The 26,945-nt window shown below is 37.3% G+C and overlaps 1 protein-coding gene across 1 annotated transcript in view; it reads right to left on the reverse strand.

The window, feature by feature from the left end:
- The window catches only part of CCDC73 (coiled-coil domain containing 73), a 107,008-nt gene extending 80,990 nt beyond the window's left edge, over positions 1-26,018 (reverse strand). Inside the window, exons 1-3 of the mRNA XM_082843997.1 lie at positions 25,937-26,018; positions 24,946-25,098; positions 8,256-8,327 (exon numbers count right to left, since the gene is read on the reverse strand). Coding sequence (XP_082700123.1) covers positions 8,256-8,327; positions 24,946-25,083 — 210 coding nt within the window. The 5' untranslated portion in view covers positions 25,084-25,098; positions 25,937-26,018. The remainder of the gene's footprint in view (positions 1-8,255; positions 8,328-24,945; positions 25,099-25,936) is intronic.
- Between the last annotated feature and the right edge of the window lie 927 nt (positions 26,019-26,945).

Consider the following 26,945-nt stretch of genomic DNA (forward strand, 5'->3'; position numbering starts at 1 on the left):
GGGCAAAATGTCTTAACTGATATTGGCAGCAGGGTTCAGACTGACCCATCTAAACCTCTACTTAACTTTATATAATACTTCTAAAACCAGAAACGAAGAAAAACTAAAGTCAATTGTCCTAAAGCCTAATAAAGAAAGGATGAATCAATCATACCTATACCAGTTTTAAAATTTTGACTTGTTCCCCAGTCAAAAACCCAATGGGTGAAGATTTAAGACCTTAAGGCCATAAATAAAATATCAATTTCCCCAATTCATTGAGCCCAGATACTATTTTATCTTTAGTGCCACCTGACTCTGCATACTTTACTACTATATATTTATCTGTGTTCTGCTTTCTATGGCGCCCCTTTAGATCAAAATAGTTTTACCTGTTTGTTCTGTCCTGGGAGAGTCAACAATTTACCTGGACAGTTATGCCTCAGTGGTTTACTGAGGAACTTAGGGACCTTAAACCTCCCTGTAAACTCTACACTTACACAATATGCGGGCAAGCTTTCGTTATGTTCTAAAGATGAAGAGAACTCTAAGACTGACTCCATTTATCTATGTACTGTTTTAGCTCAGAAAGGACATGAGAATTCCAAAAAAAAGTTTAGTATTTTTTAAGAATAAAGTGCATTATTTAGGGTATAATTTATCCCAAGGGGGTAAATCTATTATTCCTGATAAATTATGAGCCCTTCAATACTTTCCAAGGCTGGTTACTAAGAGAAAATTAAGAAGTTGTCCAGATTACACTGGCTACTGTAGACACTGGGTTCCAAACATCTCTGAAATTGACACATTTCTATATAATTTAAGTCCTCAGTAATGGAACCTTTCCCTTAGGAACTTAAACACGGACAAGAATTTTGTGATTTAAAAATAACTCTCAACAGCCCCCCTCGCACCCCCGCAATTGGGGCCCTCCAAATTGTCATAAAGCTTTCTATCTATTTGTATCTGAGCAATGTAGACAAGTCCTTAATACTCTAACAGAACACCACAGGTATCATCAGGGCCCAACTGCTTACTACAATCTTCCCCTCAACCCAGTGAGGGGAAAATCCTGCTCCTTATCTAAGGATAGTAATAAGCAGCAGCCAAACGAGTAGAGGCCTCTACTGACTTGGTTTAAGGATCTTTTTAAATTTGATGGTTCTGTATGCTGTACAATCCTGGATGCTACTGAAAACACACTTCTTGGCAAGCAGGCTTACATCCTATGAATTTTTTATTATTTTCTCCCTCACACATTTCAACTCAGTGCTATACTTTAAAGATTGCTACTCTTTTCCCATTACCCAAAGAAGGGGAATTCCATGAGATCTAACCTCTGTCCAAACAATGACTATGCCTCAAATGGATTTATTAGAAACTCCTCCTAGAAAATCTAGGTTTAATATTATTTGTTGATATATCATTTTTTATAACTGAAATGGGAACTAAGGCAAGATATACTGGAACAGTCTCAAATGACCCCTAAAACATGACTCCTTACCAGAAGTAAAACCAGTCCTGATGACAGTACTTACCCTCTCAGCAGAGCTTGCCAATTGTCAAGAGATAAGAGAGTTAACAAAAAACTAATATTAGGTATACTTTTCGGAGTAGTCCATGATTTTGTAATACTGTAGAAACAATGAGAGTTTCCAACCTTAATAGGAATCCCAATGTAAAATGAACAACAGTTTTAAGTACTTTTAAGTACTCTAATGCTTCCTAAGGAGGTGGCTATAATGAAGCCACACTATTAAGGGATAACAAAGGCTAAAAGAAATATGCTAGGTTTATCTTTATGACACACAGGCAGCCCTCAATCAGGTCCTGGCCCAATTATACTCTAAAAATCTTTCTGGAGATTAAAAAATCCTATTTTGGAATGTCCACAACTGGCTCCAAAATCTGAAAAGAATACATGGTTGTAAAGTACAAGAGAATCCCTGGCACTTTCAGGACAGACACTTGGTGGCACCAGAGAACCTTGACGAAACTCTGCAAACATATTTTACAAGGAATTACCCATCAGAGCAAGGACATATTGAAAACGATATTCAATTAGCATTGGTGGGGAAATTTTACTAAGATTTTTGAGGATGTCTCTGGTGCAAATCTCATCTGTCTCCCTCACAATCCTAGTAAAACTGTTATCCTTGTAAATCCAAGCTTCAGGACCCCACTGAACATGTCCAAATGGACTTCCTAAAATAAACCCCTACAGTGGGTTCTGAATATGTTCTGATCATTGCTTGCTACTTCTCTGGATGGATTAAAACTTTTTCTTGAGAGAGAGCTATAATTACGAGAGTAGGAAAAAAATTATTTGATTTTGTGTTCCCAACATGAGGATCTCCAGTAACAGAGGCACTCATTTTACTCGACCTGTTTTTAGAGAACTCTGCAAAGCCTTGTCATTTATTTAGAAATTTCATTGTCCCAATCATCCCCAATCTTGAGGAAAAGTAGAGAGAATTAATGGCACCTTAAATCTGACATTCTTGAACTTCCATGACCAAGAAGGTTATGTCTGACTCTCAAGACTATTAAGTCCACAGTCTCCTATACTTCACTGGCTTCTACCATACACACGTATTAGAGGTTACCACATGAAACTGGCTACTTGTGCCCCAGTCTTGGACATTTTCTTACTTCAGACAAACCTGGCAAAGTACTCCAAGGACTCAGGAAATATACTTCATAGTCTTATCACCATCTCACATAAGTTGCCTTTCCTCTACATGATCTAAAATGCAGATAAACGTAAGTTGCGAGAGTTCATTACCATTAGACCTGCCCTGCAAGAAATAATATGATTCCTACAGGTTGAATTGAAAGGACAAGAGAGAGCAACTCAAAGCCGTATGAAGAAATAAAAATCTCAGTAAAGGTAAATACATGAGCAATTTATAAAAGCTAGTATTACTCTAACAGCAGTTTTTATTTCTTTTTAAAGAAACTAATACTTTTTTAAAAAAGACAATTATTAGGCTAAAAGCTAGTATTACTGTACTTTTGGTTTGTAACTCCATATTTGCTTTCTACATAATTCAGAGACTAATGCACTTTTAAAACTACTAGTTTAGGGGCTTCCCTGGTGGAGCAGTGGTTGAGAGTCCGCCTGCCGATGCAGGGGACACGGGTTCGTGCCCCAGTTCGGGAAGATCTCACATGCCGTGAAGCAGCTGGGCCCGTGAGCCATGGCTGCTGGGCCTGTGCATCCGGAGCCTGTGCTCCGCAACGGGAGAGGCCACAGCAGTGAGAGGCCCGTGTACCGCAAAAAAAAAACCAAACCCTACTAGTTTATTCTCTTGAGCACACAATATATAAAGATGTAATTTTATAATATCAACAACGGAAAGGGGTGTAGCTGGAGTTATAAAGGAATAGAGTTCTTGTATGTTATTGACATTAAGCTGATACAAATTCAAATTAGAGTGCTATAATGATAGATGCTAACTGTAATCCTCGTGGTAACCATTAAGGAAATAGCTAGAGAATATACACAAAAGGAAATGAGAAAGGAATTTAAACATCTCACTACAAAAAAATCAACTAAACACAAAAGATGATGGTAATGCAGGAAATGAGGGACAAAAACTATCAGACACATCGAAAACAAATAGTAAAATGACACAAGTTAGTTGCTCCTTATCAGTAATTACTTTAAATGTATATTTTAACTCTCTCACCTAAAGACAAAAATTGGAAGAATGGATAAAAAGCATGATCCAACTTTATGCTGTCTACAAGAGACTCACTTTAGATCTAAAGACACAAACAGGTTGAAAGTAGAAAAATGGAAAAAGATATTCCAATAAAATAATAACCAAAAGAACAAAAAAAAACAAAATTAAAAATGGCCTTTAAATTTTAAGAAGTTACATTAGACAAAGAAAGATATTATATATCCATAAAACGTTCAATAAGGAAGAAGATATAACAATTATAAGCATTTATGAAACAAATGACAGACCATCAGAATATATGAAGCAGGGCTTCCCTGGTGGCACAGTGGTTAAGAATCCGCCTGCCAACACAGGTTTGACCCCTGGTCTGGGAAGATCCCACATGTCATGGAGCAACTAGGCCCGTGTGCCACAACTACTGAGCCTGTGCTCTAGAGCCTGTGAGCCACAACTACTGAGCCCACATGCCACAACTATTGAAGGCCACATGCCTAGAGCCCGTGCTCCACAACAAGAGAAGACACCACAATGAGAAGCCCTCACACTGCAAGAAAGAGTAGCCCCCGCTTGCTGCAACTACAGAAAGCCCACTCACAGCAACGAAGACCCAATGCAGCCAAAAATAAATAAATAAATAAATTTTTAAAAAAGAAAAGAATGGGAGAGATCCCCCCTCCCTTTAACAGAACAGAAAAACAATAGAGAAAATAAGTGAAATTAAAAATTGGTTCTTTGAAAAGATAACAAAATTGATAAACCTTTACCCAGATGGACTAAGAAAAACAGAGAAGACTCAAATTACTAAAATCAGAAATGAAAGTGGGGACATTACTACTGATTCTGCAGAAATAATAAGTATGATGAGAGTACTATGAACAATTGCATGCTAACAAATTGGGTAACCTAGATGAAATGGAGAATTCCTAGAAATGCAAAACCTACGAAGACCAAATTATGAAGAAATAGAAAATTTTAAGAGACTATAGGAGACTGAATCCATAATCAAAATCTCCCAATACAGAAAAGCCCTGAACCTGATGGCTTCACTGGTGAATTCTACCAAACATTTAAAGAACTAACAGCAACCCTCCTCAAACTTTTCCAAAGAGTTGAATAGGAAGGAACACTTCCTAACTCATGCTTGATGCCAGTATTACCTTGATACCAAAGCCCGATGAAGACACATCAAGAATACTACAGACCAGTACCTGTGATGAACACTGATGCAAAAATTCTCAAAAAAATACTATCAAACCGAATTCAGAAGCATATTAAAAGGATCATACACCATGACCAAGTAGGATTTATCCCTGGGATAAGAGAGTTCAACATACAAAAAAATCAGTCAATGTAATACACCACATTAACAGAATGAAGGCAAAAAAAGCACATAATCATCTCAACTTATGCAACAAAAAGAATCTGACAAAATTCAGTACCCTTTCATGGTAAAAAAAAAAAATCAACAAACTAGGAATAGAAGGAAACTACCTCAGCATAATAAAAGCCATATTTGAAAACCCCACAGTGAACATAATATTCAATGGTAAAAGACTGAAAGTTTTTCCTCTAAGATCAGGAACAAGGCAAGGATGCCTACTTTCACAACTTGTATTCAACATAGTACTGGAAGCACTGGTTAAAGCAATGAGGCAAGAAAAAGAAATCCAATTTGGAAAGGAAAAAGAATTATCTGTTTGCATATGATATGATCTTATATGTAGAAAACCCTAAATATTCCACAAAAAACCTGAATAAATGAATTCAGCAAAGTAGTACGATACAAAGTCACACAAAAATCAATTGCATTTCTATATGCTAACAATGAACTACCCCAAAATGAAATTAAGAAAAAAGTTAGATTTACAATAGCACTAAAAAGAATAAAATACATAGAAATTAACTTAACCAAGGAGATGAAAGACTTGTACAATGAAAACTACAAAACACTGCCCAAAGAAATTAAATTAAAAATAAAAAATACACACACATCTTTTGCTCTGGGATTAGAAAACTTCATATTTGTAAGATAATACTATCCAAAGTTATCTACAGATTCAAGGTAATCTCTATCAAAATCCCAATAATATTTTCTGCAGAAATAGAAAAACCCATCTTAAAATTCATATGGAATCTCAAGGAACCCAAAATAGCCAAATAATCTTGAAAAAGAAGATCAAAGCTGGGGGACTCACACTTCCTAATTTCAAAACTTACTGTAAAGCTCCAGGAATCAAAACAGTGCTGTACTGTCATAAAGAAAGACACATGGACCAATGGAATAAAGAGCTCAGAAATAAACCCTCACACACACGGTCAAGGGTGTCAAGATCATTCAATGGGGAAAGAACAGTCTTTTCAACCAAAGGTTCTGGGAAAACTGGATATACACAAGCAAAAGAATGAAGCTGGGCTTCCCTGGTGGCACAGTGGTTGAGAGTCCACCTGCCAATGCAGGGGACGTGGGTTCGTGCCCGGGTCCGGGAGGATCCCGCATGCCGTGGAGTGGCTGGGCCCGTGAGCCATGGCCGCTGAGCCTGCGCGTCCAAAGCCTGTGCTCCATGGCGGGAGAGGCCACAGCAGTGAGAGGCCCACGTACCGCAAAAAAAAAAAAAAAAAGGAGAAAAAGAATGAAGCTGAACCCTTACCTAACACCATATACAAAAATGAACTCCATCAAAACACCACCAAACAACCTGTTAATAGGGCAAAACCATGTTTATTGGAATTCACTGCAGTAAGTGAGGACACTACCTTGACAGAGTCTTAGTGGTATCTCAAAAGGAACAAATTAGAACTGGGTTATATAGAAGGTTATGGGATTTAGGTGTTTGGGGGAACTTAAGATACTTTTAATTTACATTGCCAATAAGAAATATATGAAAGTTCTATTTTTCTACAACTTTGTAAAGTAAGGTAGGAATCTGGTTTTATTTTTCTTCAGATGGTATACCTAGTTCTAATATCATTTCTTGAATAATCTACTTTTCCCCACTGATCAGAAATGTCACCTTTATCATTCACTAAATTATCTTATGTATTTGGATCTATTTCTGGACTCCATTATAGTCTATCTGTTCATGTATACTACCAAGCTATTTTAACTATTATAGCTTTATAATATATTTAAGAATCTACTGTGACTAGATTCCTTTTCAAAACTTTCCCAGCCACTATTGTAAGTTTATTTCCATATAAACCTTAGAATCAGCTTAAGTACACCAAACACACGCTTGGTATTTTAAATTTAATTTTTTTTTTTTTTTTTTTGCCGTACGTGGGCCTCTCACTGTTGTGGCCTCTCCCGTTGCAGAGCACAGCCTCCGGACAGGCAGGCTCAGCGGCCATGGCTCACGGGCCCAGCCGCTCTGTGGCATGTGGGATCTTCCTGGACCGGGGCACGAACCCGTGTCCCCTGCATCGGCAGGCGGACTCTCAACCACCGCGCCACCAGGGAAGCCCCTACGCTTGGTATTTTAAATTGGATTGTATTAAACTTACTGATTAACTTAAGGATTCTGATAATTTTCTACTATTGACTCTATTCAAAACAAGATATGACTTTACATTCTGACTTTACATTCTGACTTTATGTCTGCTTGGAGCTTTAGATTGTATTTGGTGTTTACCTGTTTTTTCTCTGCACAAACAGGTCTCTTTATTTGACCTGTCCCTAATATGTAACCCAACACAACCTTGTGGATCTCTCTGGCCTCAAAATTCCCATCGTTGGCCTATCCTCTGTCATTTGAATTCTATTTCTGACATGTTATCTCCAAGTTCCTGTTTCAATATTGCCAAATACTGAGAAGAAGGGTCATCTTAATTAAGCTTTCGATTTTTAGCTGTTAAGATTACTTTGGTGGGGGACTTCCCTGGTGGTCCAGTGGTTAAGACTCCACACTCCCAATACAGGGGGCCCGGGTTCAATCCCTGGTCAGGCAACTAGATCCCACATGCTGCAACTAAGAGCCCGCAACTTGCAACTAAAAGATCTTGCATGTCAACAAAGATCCCACGTGCCACGACAAAGACCTGGTGCAGCCAAATAAATAAATAAATAAATATTTTAAAAAAGAAAAGATTACTTTGGTGGAAAGGCAAGAGAGGCACTATCAAAAATGCCTCTATATGGATAAGGATCAAAAGAAAATCAGATATGATACTATTTTTTTTAAGATTTGGTTATAGTATATAACAACAGCCTAGGAAAATACGGTACTATTCTGAAGTTTCACTTCTTAAAAAATATTTTGACTCCTCTATAATACAAAATATGTTTCTCAGATATGAAATAGTTCATAGTAGTTTTCAGAGTTATCCTTGTCTATTTTCTTATCAGAAAGCCTGGGGAAAAATGGTTATTCTCACAGAAGAAACTAACACAACATTGTAAAAAAAAAAAAAGTTATTCTCAGTTTTCTGGAAGCCTAAATGTCCTTAACAGTTTTAGCTGGAATTTTCTTGAGACTCTCTAAAATGAAGCACAATTCCCCAAATATGCTTAGGAAATTTAAAAATTAACTTCACAATTAAGTAATAAAATACATAAAATAAAATGCTAATTAGAGGGGAGAAAATACTCACCTTTTGCCATTTAAGTTCTTGTGTCTCCATAATAATTTTACCAATATGCTCTTCATACTGAGCTTCTGCTTCCTAAGTCAAAAAGAAGAAAAATACTAGGAAAATTAGGACTTGAAAATTTCCAGTTTCAGCTCTTTCTAGAGAGATAAAAAGAGCATCCTCCCACATTTACAACAAGGAAAAGGGCTAGAAAAATTGCAAATTAAATAGCCAAATCCATCAGAGAACTGAGGTCCCAGATCGACCAAGTAATCCAAAATCTGGATAGAGAAACGGGTTACTGCAGGAAGAACAGAACCACAGCATTTGCTTACCTGGGACATAAGCCATTGAGTACTGATTAAAAAACTCAGCTATAAGTCCTTAATAAATTTCTAAAGGCAGAACATGGGCTGGTGTAAGAACATGAATCTCCTGAGGTCCCCAGAAATAAAGAAGTTTATATCTTCTAGAAATAAGGAGGTTTATACCTTCTAAAGGTTTTTCTTCCATGAAACCCACCAGGTGGTTACAGGGAAGGATGGGAAGAATCTGAGAAAGCTTTTCTCCTGTGGTACTGGCTGGGGAGGAGAAGAGCAGTCACAAGCCTTCTTCCCTAAATCTTCTACAGACCAAAAACCTTAATCTGCAGGGGATAGGACAACAAAAACTATATCTAAGGACACTAGTGGAAATCCTCTGCAGCTGGGGGAAAAGGGACCAGCAGACACCACTGAAAACTCTACCTAGACAGACCTGTCTTTCTTATCTCCTCTAAGGAACAAAAGCCTTAATCTACAGGGGGAAGGGCAATAAAAACTAGCCCATGAGAGCACTTATGGAAACCCACTGCAGCTGAGAGGAGAAGGCTAGAAAAATAAAACAGCTCTATCTTTGGGGAGGGGAAGGAATACATGCTAGGCCCACAATTAAATATGAAAGAGGGATCAGAATTCTTGTGGAGGCCTCACCTTGAGACTTGGGTTCACCAAAAACTGAGGCTTAATAGAAACATCAGAGAATGCTCCTATTCCCCACCTGCTGCCACCACCCAACTAACAAGTGTCAAGTAAAAAAACAGTGAGACATAGCTGGGAGAACTGAAAGGATAGACTCTCTCTGGGAAGCAGCACAAAAGGAAGACCCAAAGTCAAGGGGGGAAGCCCAAAGCCAAGCAAGAAGCAGTTATTTAGAAAAACCCTCTGATTTCATTTAAAATATTGTAATACTCTTGAATTAGCCCACACAATAAACACAAGGTATCACTAGAGAAATCTGAAGCTTCTGTCAGAAACTTCAATAGGTAGACTTGAAAGCTGCCTGGTTGAGTGTTGAAGGCATACCCCAACACACACACACAGAGCTCTTCTGCAAAGACAGTTTTTTTGTTTGTTTGTTTTGGTTCCAGGTATTTAAGGAAATCTATGTCAAACAAAGCACTAGCTGATCACTAAGCTAAGAACACATGACAAAAACTGAAGACTTAACACAATTATTTCAGAAAAGTCACTACACAAACAAATAATGACAAAAACAAGAAGCAACCCTGAGAAGAGGTAGGAATCTTATTTCCAGAGTTGTCACATATTCAAAATATTCATGTCCATTTCTCAAAAAAAATTTACAAGGCATGCAAGTAAACAGAAAAGTGTGATCCAGCGCTTCCCTGGTGGCACAGTGGTTAGGAATCCGCCTGCCAATGCAGGGGACATGGGTTTGTGTCCTGGTCAGGGAAGATCCCACATGCCGCAGAGCAGCTAAAGCCGTGCACCACAACTACTGAGCCTGCGCTCTAGAGCCCACATGCCACAACTACTGAAGCCCACGTGCCTAGACCCCATGCTCCGCGACAACAGAAGCCACCGCAGTGAGAAGCCCGCGCACCGCAACCAGAGAAAGCCCACGTGCAGCAACAAAGACCCAACGCAGCCAAAAATAAATAAATAAAATAATTATTTTAAAAAAAAGTGTGATCCATACACAGGAAAAAAACAGTTTAATAGGAACTGTCCCTGAGCAAGTGCAGACAACGGACCTAGACAAAGACTTTAGTAAATCAATAATTTTAAATATGCTCAAAGTGCTAAAAGAACCATATACAAAAGTCCTAAAGCCATTAAAAAGTTAAGGGAATGCTACAAACAAGTTTATGCTCATAAATTTGACAACTTACAGAAACAGACCAATTCTTCTAAAACCACAAACTATCAGACCTCAACCAAGAAGATAAATAACAATCTTCAAAAGCCCTATAGTCATAAATATAAAAGCTCCAAAAAAAGAAATGTACAGGCCCACATAATTTCACCATAGAATTCTGAATGATACGCATTCTGAAGTATTTAGGAAGTGCATTGATGCCTACAATTTACTCTGGAATCATCAAAAATAAAGCTGAAGGAGGGTTAAGTAGATGGATAGACGTGATAAAACAAGTACAGTAAAATGTTAATGGTGTATGAGTGTTCACTGTCAAATTCTGTTAGTTCTGCTGTATGTTTAACAATTTTCATAACAAACTGGGAGAAATCAAAGAGTGGATGTTAACAGATAAAATACATTTTGTTATGAAATATTTTCCTATGACTCTCTCACATGTTCTTTGCTTTATTACATACACACATACACACACTTATGCTATGGTATTCAGAGGCTTTCATGAAAGCTGTCTCACTGAAAATGCTTTCAGCAGCAAGTAGCAACGACAAACCCCGACTCACAATGGCTTATGGGACTTAACTGTTTCACATGACAAGTCCAAAGGCAGAGTCCTTCTAGAATTTATTTCAGTGGCTCAACTATATCATCAAGGACTATAATTCTGCCCATTTTCCATTTTGCCATTATCCAAGTGATCTTCCTTAAGCTTTTCACCCTTTAGCTACTTTAATTTTAGGCATCAAGGATGGAAAGGACATTATCCTACAGTAGAAAAAGTGTAATCTCTTATTAAAAGGATAACAAAACATTTCCCAGAAGCTTCCTAATCATATCTTCTGATATCTCATTGGCCATAACTAGGTCATATGCCCACTCCTAAACCAGTTGCTGGCTGGTGAAATGCATTGAACCTTCGTGAGAGGTTAGGACAGTCAGGATTTACCTAACTCATATTGGTGAGAGTTGGACCTTAAGACACAGTCAAGGTTCTTCCAACATGGAATAAGGGACAGAATGTATACGAACAAGGTATGCTATGTGATAAACAAAGTGAGGAGAGAACAGAAGCTCTCAAAGTAATATGTACCTACAGTCAAAACATTGAAAAAAGAAATGTGTATACACATTTTTGGGGGGAGGTGTGTAGAACATATAACATGCATATCTTCCCAAAGCAGGTGGATTGAAAATGTACAAGATACAGCTTTCTTCATGTGGGCCTGGTTATACACTTCTCTTTTACTTTTTATTTTTTTTATTTGTTTTATTTTTAGCTGCATTGGGTCTTTGATTATGCACGTGGGCTTTCTCTAGTTGTGGCGAGTGGGGGCTACTCTTCGTTGTGGTGTGTGGGTTTCTTATCACAATGGCTTCTCTTGTTGCAGAGCACTGACTCTAGGTGTGCGGGCTTCAGCAGTTGTGGCACGTGAGCTTCAGTGGCTGTGGCTCGCAGACTCTAGAGCACAAGCTCAGTAGTTGTGGCGCACGGGCTTAATTGCTCTGCGGCACGTGGGATCTTCCGGGACCAGGGCTCGAACCCACGTCCCCTGCATTGGCAGGTGGATTCTTAACCACTGCACCATCAGGAAAGCCCTACACTTCTCTTTCAGTGGCTACAGGGGATTCTCAGATCTTACTATGATTTAGATATTGTTCTAAGCACTTTTTATATATTAATTTAAACTTAGGTATAATTTTATGCGTTACTTGTATTCTTGTTACTGCCATTTTATAAATGAGGAAACTGGGTTATCAGCAAGAGGATAAATAACTTGCCTAAAGTCATATAGCAGGTAAACAGCAGAGCAAGTATTTGAACCTAGATGATCTGTCTCCAGAGTCTCTTAAACATGCCATTATATCACCTTTAAGAAACTGTGGGTTGTGTAGGACAGTATGAATTGCTATAATATACTCCTTTCCTTCAAAAACTTCAGAATTTAATCTTCGTATCCCATAAAAGTTAGAAAACCATTCAAAATCACACTACCTATTTTAAATATACAAGTACATTCTGATTATTTGGTTGAACACTTCAAAATAAGAAATATTTGTTGAAAGGAAAGGCAAAAAACTTTTAAATTGTTATGGATATTCTAATATTAATATTTTTCTATTTGAGAAGTCTTTGTAATAGATTAAGTTGACTAACATGAAAACAGTAGTTTAAATACGAATTAGGAAAGAGATTTTTTTTTAAATGTGAACTTCTAGGCTATGCCATGCACATTAGAGATATTTATCTTGGATATTTTGTAGATAATCAAACCAAGAAACTCTCGGAAAGAGAGATTAGTATTGTATTAGACAACATGAGGAACTGAATTGGGCAATTTCGTAGGAGGTGGATTATGAGTTTGAAAAGGAGAATAAAAGTACCCAGTAACAGTTTTGGCTGCTTGGACAAGTGCCTGGTGTATGTACTATGTCCCTAAATCTGTTCAGGGTCAAGAATTGAAGAGGCCTGACCAATACACAGCCCATCTTGTAAAACTACAGCCTGAAGCAAGTACTTCAAAAAAAGCATGGCACTTTCTAAAGGTTATAAAGAGTAAATAAACCATCAAATTACTCCTCTTTTGTTGTTTTTATAAAAAACACTTAAATCCTTGTAGTCCTAAGGCAGCTAATAAAAAATAAACACTTTTAAGGTTCTATCTTGTATACTTTATTGAAGTTACACATGGGATTTTCTTACCAAATTTAATATATATTTTCTCATTGACAATTTAATAAGAATTTTTATTAATAACTTTTGAAAGCTGCTTGAAGAATGAATAAAAATGAAAAGTTCAAATAAAATGTAAATAATAATTTTTAATAAAAAGCATGAAGTTAAATCAAAATCCTAATATAGTAGAAGCATATTATAATGTTATCTTTCAGCAATGTGGATAATACTCATTTTATCAGTTTTCTATGCAGTATAAAGATACAGATTCTACAAATCATTATAATTACAAAGGGGTATGATTTCACTCATAGCATAACTAATTTTATGGGGCATTAAAATGCTGCTTAATGTTATTTACCACATATTATACCAATAATTACCCAGTTTCCTTCACAATTTCCCTAGCAAATCATTGTGGGTTTTTTTGTTGTGTTTTGTTTCGGCTGCGCCCCACCAAAAGGTCAAAACACCAAAAATGAAGAGAAAAAAAGGGACAACAGAAATGGATCTACAAGGGGTCCAGATATTGGCGTTTATAGACACAGACTTGAAGTAGATAAAACTAATATGCTCAAGAAATTATATGACAAATCAATTTCAGCAGAGGAATGAAAGTTATAAAAGTAGAACCAAATGAAAATATTAGGACTGAAAATTTAAGAAGTGAAATTAAGAACTCAATAGATTGACTTAATCATCAGATTAGGTAAACTGAAGAGAAAATTCATTAACTGAAAGAACAAAAAAAAATAACCAGACTGAAACATGGACAGAAAAAGAAAAAGAAGGAAAATATAGACAAAAAATCAATAATTATATAGAAGATTTGAACAAGACTGACAAAGTTGACCAAATTCACAGTCATAGTATACTGCACCCAAGAAATACAGAATACATATTATTTTCAAGTTCATCTATGTTGGAATATTTACCAAACTTGATTATATGCTTGGCTAGAAAGAAAAGCTCCAAAAATATTAAGTGATTGAAATTATATAGTGCTTATAATCTGACATAGTAAAATTATGCTAAAATTCAATTTTTAAAAGTTAATAAGTAAAATTAAAAAAAAGTAAAATAAAACTCCCAAATATTTATAAATGAAGTAGTACACATCTAAATAACGCATGGGTCAAAGAATAAATTACAATGAAAATTAGAAAGTGGGCTTCCCTGGTGGCGCAGTGGTTGAGAGCCCACCTGCCGATGCAGGGGACACGGGTTCATGCCCCGGTCTGGGAAGATCCCACATGCCGCGGAGCGGCTGGGCCCGTGAGCCATGGCCGCTGAGCCTGCGCGTCCGGAACCTGTGCTCCGCTACGGGAGAGGCCACAACAGTGAGAGGCCCGTGCACCGCAAACAAAAACAAAAACAAAAACAAAATTAGAAAGTAATTTGAACTGAATGATAATGAAGATAAAATCTACATAAATTTGTAGAATCCAGCTAAAGGCATGCTAAGAGAAAAGTTTAGAGCCTTAAATACTGTATATTAGAAAAGAAAAAAAGGTTAAATTAATCAACTAAATACCATCTTCAAAAGTTCAAGACAAAAAAACAACAAATTAAAGTAAGGAAATAATAAAGATAAGAGCAGATAGTAATAAAACATAAAACAAATATGCAAGAGAATCATCAAAGTCAAAATTTAATTCCTTAAAAAGACTAACATAATTGATAGAAAGACTGATCCAAAATTCCTACTACTTCATATCTTTGCATGAGTTACTTCTTCCATGAAGCTTACCTCACTCCCCTTAGTAAAGTTAGGCATTTCCTTAGCCACACTCTCACAGTATATTCTGCACTCCTTTATTATTACATGGTATTATAATCTCTAAAACCTGTCACAGTAAGTGCTCAGGAAACATTAAGTGAATGACCAAATATAGTCTTGCTTACTTAATATCTCTCAAAAATAAAAAAAAGAATCACATTAATTTGTACTATAGTATTTCTTGAATTTTCACTGTTTCAAAGTTCTAATTTCTTTTTACAAACTTTTTATTTTGAAATAATTTTAGATTTACAGAAGACTTGTATAAAGATAGTAGAGTTTTTGTATACCCTTTACACAGCTTCCCTAATGTTGAAATCTTACATAAGTAGGATATACTTATCAAGGTTAAGAAAGTAACATGGTAACAATATTATTGATTACACTACAAAGTTCATATATTTCACTAGTTTTTCCACCAATATCTGTTCCAGAACACAATATGGGATACCATGTTACATTTAATCATGTCTCCTTAGATTCCTCCAATCTGTGAGAATTTCTCAGCCTTCCTGTTTTTCATGACCTTGATACTTTTGACAAGCATTGTTGAGGGATCTTGCAGAATATTCCACATATGGGGTTTGTCTGATATTTTCTCACGATTACACTATGTTTCGGGGAAGAATACCACAGAGGTAAAGATCCCTTCTCATCACATCATATCATGAATACTTCATATTCACATGAATTATTGATACAATACAAATTCTTTCTGGGGATCTTAACCTTAATCACTTAGTTAAGGTAGTATCTGCCAGGTTTCTCCACAGTAAACTGTATTTTTAAAAACATACTGTGTTTTAAAAAAAACACAGTATTTTTCCCTTTATATTTTCTGTCTGTTAGAACTTAGTCCACAATCAAGGCAAGGGAAATTAAGCTCCACTTCCTAGAGGGAGGAGTATCAAACAATATGTAAACATGTATAAAACCACCACAGTAACTTATTAAATAATTTGGGGAAGATATTGTGTTACTATGCAACTATTGTTTCTCCTTAAAGTTTCATCCACTAATTTTAGCATTCATCAGTGGATCTTCCCTGCAGGAATTATTACTGTGATGTTCTAAGGGTGGTTTCTATTTCTCTGCTTCCTCCTACATTTATTAATTGGAATTAAAGATTTTTCCCGAACAACAGCCAGCTCTACCCACCACCAGTCGCTCCATTCAGGAAACTTGCACAAGCCTCTTAGATAGCCTCATCCAACAGAGGGCAGACAGCAGAAGCAAGAACTACAATCCTGCAGCCTGTGGAACAAAAACCACATTCACAGAAAGGTAGACAAGATGAAAGGCAGAGGGCTATGTACCAGATGAAGGAACAAGATAAAACCCCAGAAAAACAACTAAATGAAGTGGAGATAGGCAACCTTCCAGAAAAAGAATTCAGAATAATGATAGTGAAGATGATCCAGGACCTCGGAAAAAGAATGGAAGCAAAGAACAAGAAGATGCAAGAAATGTTTAACAAAGACCTAGAAGAATTAAAGAACAAACAAACAAATAAACAATACAATAACTGAAATGAAAATTATACTAGAAGGAATCAATAGCAGAATAACTGAGGCAAAAGAATGGATAAGTGGGGACTTCCCTGGTGGTGCAGTGGTTAAGAATCTGCCTGCCAATGCAGGGGACACAGGTTCGTGCCCTGATCTGGGAAGATCCCACATGCCATGGAGCAACTGAGCCCGTGCGCCACAACTACAGAGCCCGCGTGCCTAGAGCCCGTGCTCCACAACAAGAGAAGCCACTGCAATGAGAAGCCTGCACACTGCAACGAAGAGTAGCCCTTGCTCACTGCACCCAGAGAAAGCCTGCGTGCAGCAACAAAAACCCAATGCAGCCAAAAATAAAATAAATAAACTTATTAAAAAAAAAAGAATGGATAAGTGACCTGGGAGACAGAATGGTGGAACTCACTGCTGCGGAACAGAATAAAGAAAAAAGAATGAAAAGAAATGAAGACAGCCTAAGAGACCTCTGGAACAACGTTAAACGCAACAACATTTGCATTATAGGGGTCCCAGAAGGAGAAGAGAGAGAGAAAGGACCCGAGAAAATATTTGAAGATTATAGTTGAAAACTTCCCTAACATGGGAGAAGAAATAGCCACCCAAGTCCCGTACAGGATAAACCCAAGGAGAAACATGCTGAGACACATAGTAATCAAATTGGCAAATATTAAAGACAAAGAAAAATTATTGAAAGCAGCCAGGGAAAAACGACAAATAACATACAAGGGAACTCCATTAGGAAAACAGCTGATTTCCCAGCAGAAACACTACAAGCCACAAGGGACTGGCATGATATACTTAAAGTGATGTAAAGGGAAGAACCTACAACCAAGATTACTCTACCCAGCAAGGATCTCATTCAGATTCAATGGAGAAATCAAAAGCTTTACAGACAAGCAAAAGCTAAGAGAATTCAGCACCACCAAACCAGCTCTACAACAAATGCTAAAGGAACTTCTCTGAGTGGGAAACACAAGAGAAGAAAAACACCTACAAAAACAAACCCAAAAAATCAAGAAATTGGTCATAGGAACATACATATCTATAACTACATTAAACGTGAATGGATTAAATGCTCCAACCAAAAGACACAGGCTTGCTGAATGGATACAAAAACAAGACCCATATATATGCTGTCTACAGGAGACCCACTTCAGACCCAGGGACACATACAGACTGAAAGTGAGGGGATGGAAAAAGATATTCCATGCAAATGGAAATCAAAAGAAAGCTGGAGTAGCAATACTCGTATCAGATAAAATAGACTTTAAAATAAAGAGACTTACAAGAGACAAGGAAGGACATTACATAATGATCAAGGGATCAATCCAGGAAGAAAATATAGCAATTATAAATATATATGCACCCAGCATAGGAGCACCTCAATACATAAGGCAACTGCTAACAGCTATAAAAGAGGAAATTGACAGCAACACAATAATACTGGGGGACTTTAACACCTCGCTTACACCAATGGACAGATCATCCAAACAGAAAATTAATAAGGGAACAGAAGCTTTAAATGATATAATAGACCAGATAGATCTATTTGATATTTATAGGACATTCCAGTCAAAAACAGCAGATTACACTTTCTTCTCAAGTGCACACAGAACATTTTCCAGGATAGATCTCATCTTCGGTCAAAAATCAAGCCTCAGTAAATTGAAGAAAACTGATATCATATCAAGCATCTTTTCTGACCACAATGGTATGAGATTAGAAATCAATTACAGGGAGAAAAACGTAAAAAACACAAACACATGGAGGCTAAACAATACATTACTAAATAACCAAGAGATCACTGAAGAAATCAAAGAGGAAATCAAAAAATACCTAGAGACAAATGACAATGAAGACACGATGATCCTAAACCTATCGGATGCGGCAAAAGCAGTTCTAAGAGGGAAGTTTATAGCTATACAAGCCTACCTCAAAAAACAAGACATATCTCAAATAAACAATCTAAGCTTACACTTAAAGGAACTAGAGAAATAAGAACAAACAAAACCCAAAGTTAGCAGAAGGAAAGAAATCATAAAGATCATAGCAGAAATAAATGAAATAGAAACAAAGAAAACAATAGCAAAGATCAATGAAACTAAAAGCTGGTTCTTTGAGAAGATAAACAGAATTAATAAGCCACTAGCCAGACTCATCATGAAAAAGAGGGAGAGGACTCAAATCAATAAAATTAGAAATGAAAAAGGAGAAGTTACAACAGACACCGTAGAAATACAAAGCATCCTAAGAGACTACTACAAGCAACTCTATGCCAATATAATGGACAACCTAGAAGAAATGGACAAATTCTTGGAAAGGTACAATCTCCCAAGACTGAACCAGGAAGAAATAGAAAATATGAACAGACCAATTACCAGTAATGAAATTGAATCAGTAATGTAAAAACTCCCAACAAACAAAAGTCCAGAACCAGATGGCCTCACAGGCAAATTCTACTGAACATTTATACAAGAGTTAACACCTATCCTTCTGAAACTATTTCAAAAAATTACAGAGGAAGGAACATTTCCAAACTCATTCTATGAGGCCACCATCACCCTGATATCAAAATCAGACAAAGATACCACACAAAAAAGAAAATTACAGGCCAATATCACTGATGAACATAGATGTAAAACTCCTCAACAAAATATGAGCAAAGGGCTTCCCTGGTGGCGCAGTGGTTGAGAGTCCACCTGCCAATGCAGGGGACACGGGTTCGTGCCCCGGTCCGGGAAGATCCCACATGCCGCGAAGCGGCTGGGCCCGTGAGCCATGGCCGCTGAGCCTGCGCGTCTGGAGCCTATGCTCCGCAATGGGAGAGGCCACAACAGTGAGAGGCCCGTGTACTGCAAAAAAAACAAAAAACAAAAACAAAAAAATACGAGCAAATTGAAGCCAACAGTACATTAAAAGGATCATACACCATGATCAAGCGGGATTTATCCCAGGGATGCAAGGATTCTTCAATATCCACAAATCAATCAGTGTGATACACCACATTAACAAATTGAAGAACAAAAACCATATGATCATCTCAATAGACGCAGAAAAAGCTTTTGACAAAATTCAACACCCAAGTATGAAAAAAACTCTCCAGAAAGTGGGCATAGAGGGAACCTACCTAAACATAATAAAGGCTATATATGACAAACCCACAGCTAACATCATACTCAATGGTGAAAAGCTGAAAGCATTTCCTCTAAGATCAGTAACAAGACAAGGATGTTCACACTCACCACTTTTATTCAACATAGTTTTGGAAGTATTAGCCACAGCAATCAAAGAAGAAAAAGAAATAAAAGGGATCCAAATTGGAATAAAGAAGTAAAACTGCCACTGGTTGCAGATGACATGATACTATACATAGAAAATCCTAAAGACACTACCAGAAAACTACTAGAGCTCATCAATGAATTTGGTAAAGTTGCAGGGTAAAAAGTTAATAGACAGAAATTTGCTGCATTTCTATACACTAACAACAAAAGGTTAGAAAGGGAAATTGAGGAAACAATCCCATTTACAAAAAGAATAAAATACAGGGACTTCCCTGGTGGTCCAGTGGTTAAGGATTCACCTTCCAATGCAGGGGATACGGGTTTGATCCCTGGTTGGTGAACTAAGATCCCACATGCTGCAGGGCAACTAAGCCTGCATGCCGCAACTACTGAGCATGTGTGCTCTAGAGCCCATGCGCACAACTAGAGAGTCCACGTGCTACAACTACTAAGCCCACGTGCCACAACTACAGAGAAGACCGTGCACCACAACAAAGAGCCTGTGCACCGCAACAAAAGATCCTGCATGCTGCAATGAGGATCCCACGTGACGCAACTAAGACCCAATGCAGCCAAATAAATAAAATAAAATTTTTTAAAAATATAAAATACCTAGGAAAAAACCAACCCAAGGAGACAAAAAACCTGCCGAAAACTATAAGACACTGATGAAAGAAATCAAAGATGACACAGATGGGAAGATATACCATGTTCTTTGATTAGAATAAACGATATTGTCAAAATGACTGTACTACACAAGGCAATCTACAGATTCAATGCAATCCCTATCAAATTACCAATGGCATTTTTCACAGAACTAGAACAAAAAAATTTTTAAGTTGTATGGAAACACAAAACCCCCGAATAGCCAAAGCAATCTTGAGAAAGAAAAACAGAGCTGGAGGAAATAGGCTCCCTGACTTCAGACTATACTATAAAGCTATAGTCATCAAAACAGTATGGTACTGGCACAAAACCAGAAATATAAATCAATGGAACAGGAGAGAAAGACCAGAAGTGAACCCATGCACCTATGGTAAATTTACCTACAACAAAGGAGGAAAAATATACAATGGAAAAAAGACAGTCACTTCAGTAAGTGGTGCTGGGTAAACTGGACAGCTACATGTAAAAGAATGAAATTAGAACACTCCCTAACACCATACACAAAAACAAACTCAAAATCGATTAAATACCTAAATGTAAAACGGGGTACTAGAAAACTTCTAGAGGAAAACATAGGCAGGACAGTCTTTGACATAAATTTCAGCAACATCTTTTTGGATCCATCTCCTAGAGTAAAGGAAATAAAAATAAACAAATGGGATCTAATTAAACTTAAAAGCTTTTGCACAACAAAAAAATCCATAAACAAAACAAAAAAAAGCTACAGAAGGGAAGAAAATATTTGCAAATGATGCAACTGATAAGGGATTAATCTCCAAAATACATAAACAGCTCATACAGCTCAATATCAAAAACAAACAAACAACCCAGTCAAAAACTGGGTAGAAGATCTAAATAGACATTTCTCCAGAGAAGACATACAGATGGCCACAAGGCACATGAAAAGATGTTCAACATCCCTAATTATTAGAGAAATGCAAATCAAAAACTACAATGAGGTAACACCTCACACCAGTCAGAATAGCCATCATCAAAAATTCTACAAATAATAAATGCTGGAGAGGGTGTGGAGAAAAGGAAATCCTCCTACACTGTTGGTAGGACTGTAAATTGTTACAGCCACTATGGAGAACAGTATGGAGGTTCCTTAAAAAACTAAAAATAGAGCTACCCTATGATTCTGCAATCCCACTCCTGGGCATATATCCGGAGAAAGCCATAATTCAAAAAGATAAATGTACCTCAGTGTTCATTGCAGCACTATTTATAATGACCAAGACATGGAAGCAACTTAAATGTCCATCAACAGATGAATGGATAAAGAAGATGTGATATAGATATCAATACATAGATATACACACAATGGAATACTACTCAGCCATAAAAAAGAATGAAATAATGCCATTTGCAGCAACATGGATGGACCTAGAGATTATCATACTAAGCGAAGTAAGTCAGTCAGAGAAAGACAAATACCAGATGATATCAGTTACATGTGGAATCTTAAAAAAATCATACTTACAAAACAGAAACAGACTCACAGACATAGAAAACAAATTTATGGTTACCAAAGGGGAAAGGTTGTGGGGAGGGATAAATTAGGAATTTGGGAGTAACATATACACACTACTGTATATAAAATAGATAACCAACAAGGACCTACTGTATACCACAGGGAACTATACTCAATATTTTGTAACAACCTATGTGGGAAAAGAATCTGAAAAAGAATATATATATATATATATATATACACACACACACACACACACATATATATATATACTCACACACATACACACATATATATATATATACATACACACACCTATAACTGAATCACTTTGCTGTACACCTGAACCTAACACACATTGTAAATCAACTATACGTCAATAAAAAAATAAATTAAAAAAGAAAGAAATCTAAAATATTTGTACTGAGCTAAAACCAAGGTGTTGGATGGGCTGTACACCTTCATGAAGTCTCTGTGGGGGAACTCCTTGCCTCTTCCAGCTTCCACCTGCACACTTTGACTTGTGGCTTCTACCCTCCATCTTCAAAGCCAGCAGTATAACATCTTCAAATCTCTTTGACCACACCCTCTACTTCTGACATCACATCTTTTGCTCTGATTCTGATTATCCTGCTTTCCTCTTATAAGAACCCTTGTGAACAAATTAGGCCCATCTGAATAATTCAGCATAATCCCTCCATTTCAAAATATGTAACTTTATCACATCTGTAAAGTCCCTTTTGCCATGTTAGGTAACATATTTACAGGTTTTGAGAGTTAGAATGTGGACATCATTGGGGTGGCCATTATTCTCCCTATCTTAGTGGGTATATGGGTGTTCACTGTGAAATTCTTTCAACTATTATGCATTTTTGAAATTTTCCTATTAAAATATGGATGAAAAATAAAATCCAACAATATGGATAAAGTGTTGCCATTATGGTAAATGTGAAAATCATAACTGTCATTTTCCAATGAAAGGAGGAATTTCCCCCTTTTTAAGAATAAAGTTCTCCTTTCAGTGGGGAATGTTATTAAAAGTAGTATACATTTGGGACTTCCCTGGTGGTCCAGTGGTTAAGAATCCACCTTCCAGTGCAGGGGACATGGGTTTGATCCGTGGTTGAGGAACAAGGATCCCACATGCCACAGGGCAACTAAGCCCATGCATTACAGCTACTAAGCACGTGAGCCACAACTAGAGAGCCCTGTGTGCCACAACTACAGAGTGCATGCACTCTGGAGCCCATGCACCACAACTAGGGAGAAGTCCAAGCGCCGCAACAAAGAGCCCATGCACCACAACGAAAGATCCCGCATGCCACGACAAAGATCCCTCATGCTGCAACTAAGACCCGATGCAGCCAAAAATAAAAATAAAATAAATAAATATTAAGAAAACGTAGTACACATTCCTGCACTTGATTACTAAAAACCACTGTTCCTACTGTTACCCTGAAATTTTTCAGAAGATTTTTTTTTTTTTTTTGTGGTACACGGGCCTTGATCTCACTGTTGTGGCCTCTCCCATTGCGGAGCACAGGCTCCGGACGCGCAGGCTCAGCGGCCATGGCTCACGGGCCTAGCTGCTCTGCGGCATGTGGGATCTTCCCGGACTGGGGCGTGAACCCGTGTCCCCTGCATCGGCAGGCAGACTCTCAACCACTGCGCCACCAGGGAAGCCCTCAGAAGATTTTTAAGGGAAGCTTATTTTTCATGGAAGAAATATAAACAGACAAAAATATAATGTTTAAAACATAATAAAACAGAATATAAAGCTTTAAATAGTTACCTAAACTTGCTTTACTTAGAAAAGATAACATCTTAAGCTAATTTTATAATAGTAGTTATTTTCAATGCTTATCTAAGATACCTTTTTTTAGCGGGATTTCTTCTTTAATAGAGTTTTGTGATACTGATAGTAAGTAGTTTTATTTTTATTTATTTATTTAAAGTAGAGGGAAGGATTATTTATTTATTTATTTATTTATTTATTTTTGGCTGTGTTGGGTCTTCGTTTTGTGTGAGGGCTTTCTCTAGTTGCGGCAAGCGGGGGCCACTCTTCATCGCAGTGTGCGGGCCTTTCTCTGTCACGGCCTCTCTTGTTGTGGGGCACAGGCTCCAGACATGCAGGCTCAGTAGTTGTGGCTCACGGGCCTAGTTGCTCCGCGGCATGTGGGATCTTCCCAGACCAGGGCTCGAACCCACGTCCCCTGCATTGGCAGGCAGATTCTCAACCACTGCGCCACCAGGGAAGCCCGTAAGTAGCTTTATACACGATGAACATTGTGGTAATTAAATTTTCTTATTACGACAACAAATCTCAATATTTTTAAATCCTAGAACAGGGTTCATATAATAAAAATGTTGTTTCAGATCTCTTTTTCTCTCACTTATACCTTATTTTCAGGAAGTTAGCAAATTCTATTGATTCTCCTTTCTGTCTCTTTTGTTCTATCTTCAGTTACACCTAAGTCCTAGTGACCACATCCCTAGATCATTATTGCAGTGTTTTAGAGTTTATTTTCTTCTTTTCAGAATCTTACTAACTCCAACCTATCTAATAGAGAGCTGACAACATGCTCTGCAAATTCAGACCCACAGAATCTCAGAAATGAAATGCTTTTAAGGGTTTTTGTCCAATACAGATCTCCTGCTAAAATCAAACATCTTTTACAATTTTATACTAGATATCTCCTTTCTAAAAATCTCAAGGTTATCACTTGCAAAAATAAGGATATTTTACTATTTGAACTCAGAATACTTACTACATACACTTATTCTGTCACTTAATCATGTTGTTTCATATTTAATCATTTCATTGGCACCCATTTTACAGCCGTAACAAAACTATAATCTCCTGAAAGAGCAGTTATTTTTTTTTATCAGCCATAGTATCCAACTGTAATGCTATCTATGAATTCCAAGGCACTCAGTACTAGCTGACTTACCAAATCTCTGTTTTATTTTTCACTTTAGTTTATAACTTCTTCTTTTCCATCTCCTATGTTGACTAAATCTGACCTTTTCTCTTTTACTCTGTTATCTGGGCTGTATTTCTTCTTTCTAAATAAGAGGTTATTTCATTGCCTTTTTTTTCCCTTAAGACAAAATCAAGTTCTCTGATTTAAAAAAGCGTTTTAAAAAGAAACTTACCCTTCTCATACGTAATTCTTCTAATGCTTCCAGTAAACCTGTTTTGAAATCTAATAGCTGAATAGAAAACAATGTCTCTGAAGAACTTTGAAGAGTGAAGACAGATGATGCTAACTCAGTCTTAAAATCATTCTCCATATTAACATTTATTTCCTGTAATATAAAAAGGTTTTTTTTTCTTTTGCAATTCAATTTATCTGCTGTTTTACAACTTATATTTCCAAAGGCTTTACAATGTCACATTTTCTTGTTTTTTGATACAATGCTTTAATAGTTCAATCAAGAGAGATATCATATGATGTAATATTTAGCTCTTCCTTGAAGCTGGAACTCAGCAATTTATTTCCTATGAAATAACAATGGAATACATTTCCTTAAATTGGTTGTGTAACGGATTCAAGATGTTATACAGAGAATCATTACCAATATCTTTAGTTTCCATTTTTAGGATAAAGCCAAAGGTCTTGACATTTTGCCTGAGCTTAGTTATCAGTCTTCCCTTTATGACCACTGCAGAAATGGCCTTTAAGGAGCCATCAAGCCACAGCTCCAGGACCAGGGGTTGAGGTGAGGCAGGGTTACCCAATGCCAAGACTGCGTAGGGAAGCCTGTCAAGCTACTGCCCCTTAAGGGAGATGCTAAGTTTCCAGCACCCAGCTCTAAGTTGGGACACTAAGAGTGAAACTGCCAGGATCACTTACAAAATCCCATTTTAACCCACTACATACTACCATTAACAGATCGGGAGTTAAGTGTGAAAGCCAGCTTAAAAATAACATTCCACAGAATTGAAAGGCTTTGGCTCCAATCTTGTAAGGTAGGGCCTTCTTTACAAGGTATGTCTGCTACCTGGGTAGAACTCGGCTGTTTGTCATTACCCATAAGCAGTGTTAGCTTTGAAGGGCAGACCAGACACCAAGTAGGAAACCCCAAACAAATAAAGTCCAAAAAGCAAATCATAAGATGAACTGGTCACAGGATAGATACCAACCTCTAGAGCTGCTGGGTATTTCCTAAACTTTGTAACATCTGCCTCGAATCTCTGTTACTTTGTAGGGGAACTTGGTTTTTAATCTCTCACAGTTACCTGAGGGAAGAAATGATTCATACATTAAATAATCCAAATTGCTTAAAAACCAAAAGGAAAAAATAAATCAAAAACACATCTTTTAAGAAACTGATCTGTTTTTCATGATACTATTCTATATCATTCTATAGCTCTTGGCAGCAAAAAATATCACTGGCAAAAATAATAACAGACAATTTATAGAAGAGAGACTTCAGTCTGGAAATTAAAATCTTGACTGTGTAACCTGGAGTAAACTGAAGTTCCCATTATCTTCTTCACAGGACGGCTCAGTCAGACTTTTTTTTTCCAGCTGCACCGTGCAGCTTACAGGATCTTAGTTCCCCAATCAGGGATCGAACCCGGGCCCTCGACAATGAAAGCAAGGACTCCCAACCACTGGACCACCAGAGAATTCCCCAGACTTTCTTTCAGACATGGCCAAAGGAGAAAGTGCTAAAAACGACTAAACTACAGTATAAAGAAGGGGGAGAGGGAGTAAATTTATAACCAGTGTTATTACCCAAAATAGAAAAAGATTCATACATGCTCTCATGGGAAGTGACATGGGAATTCAGAAACAGGTAAGACTTTGAGAAGGCTAAAGGTAAAGCTGCCAGTGTTTTAGTTTATGTATTTTACAATGTTAGACATCGTGATCTAGGGCTCACACACATCTAGAATGGTCCCATTCATTATGGAGCTTACACAGCGCTTCTTTCTTATGCACGAGGGGTCTCTAAGCACAGTGGTCCAGAACAGTCTCTCTTGCCATCTTTTATAAGCAGGGACTAAACATACCAAAGCCAAACAACTCTGCTCATATTGTTAAGTCACCGTATTTTTAAAAACCCCTTCCAAATTACTGAACATGAATCGAAGTCATGACAACAGTCCAGAGTTAAGATGTGACAGTACCCCAACTTTTAAATGG

Source organism: Leucopleurus acutus (genome assembly GCF_964270905.1).
Source record: "Leucopleurus acutus genome assembly, chromosome: 8".
Taxonomy (NCBI): domain Eukaryota; kingdom Metazoa; phylum Chordata; class Mammalia; order Artiodactyla; family Delphinidae; genus Leucopleurus; species Leucopleurus acutus.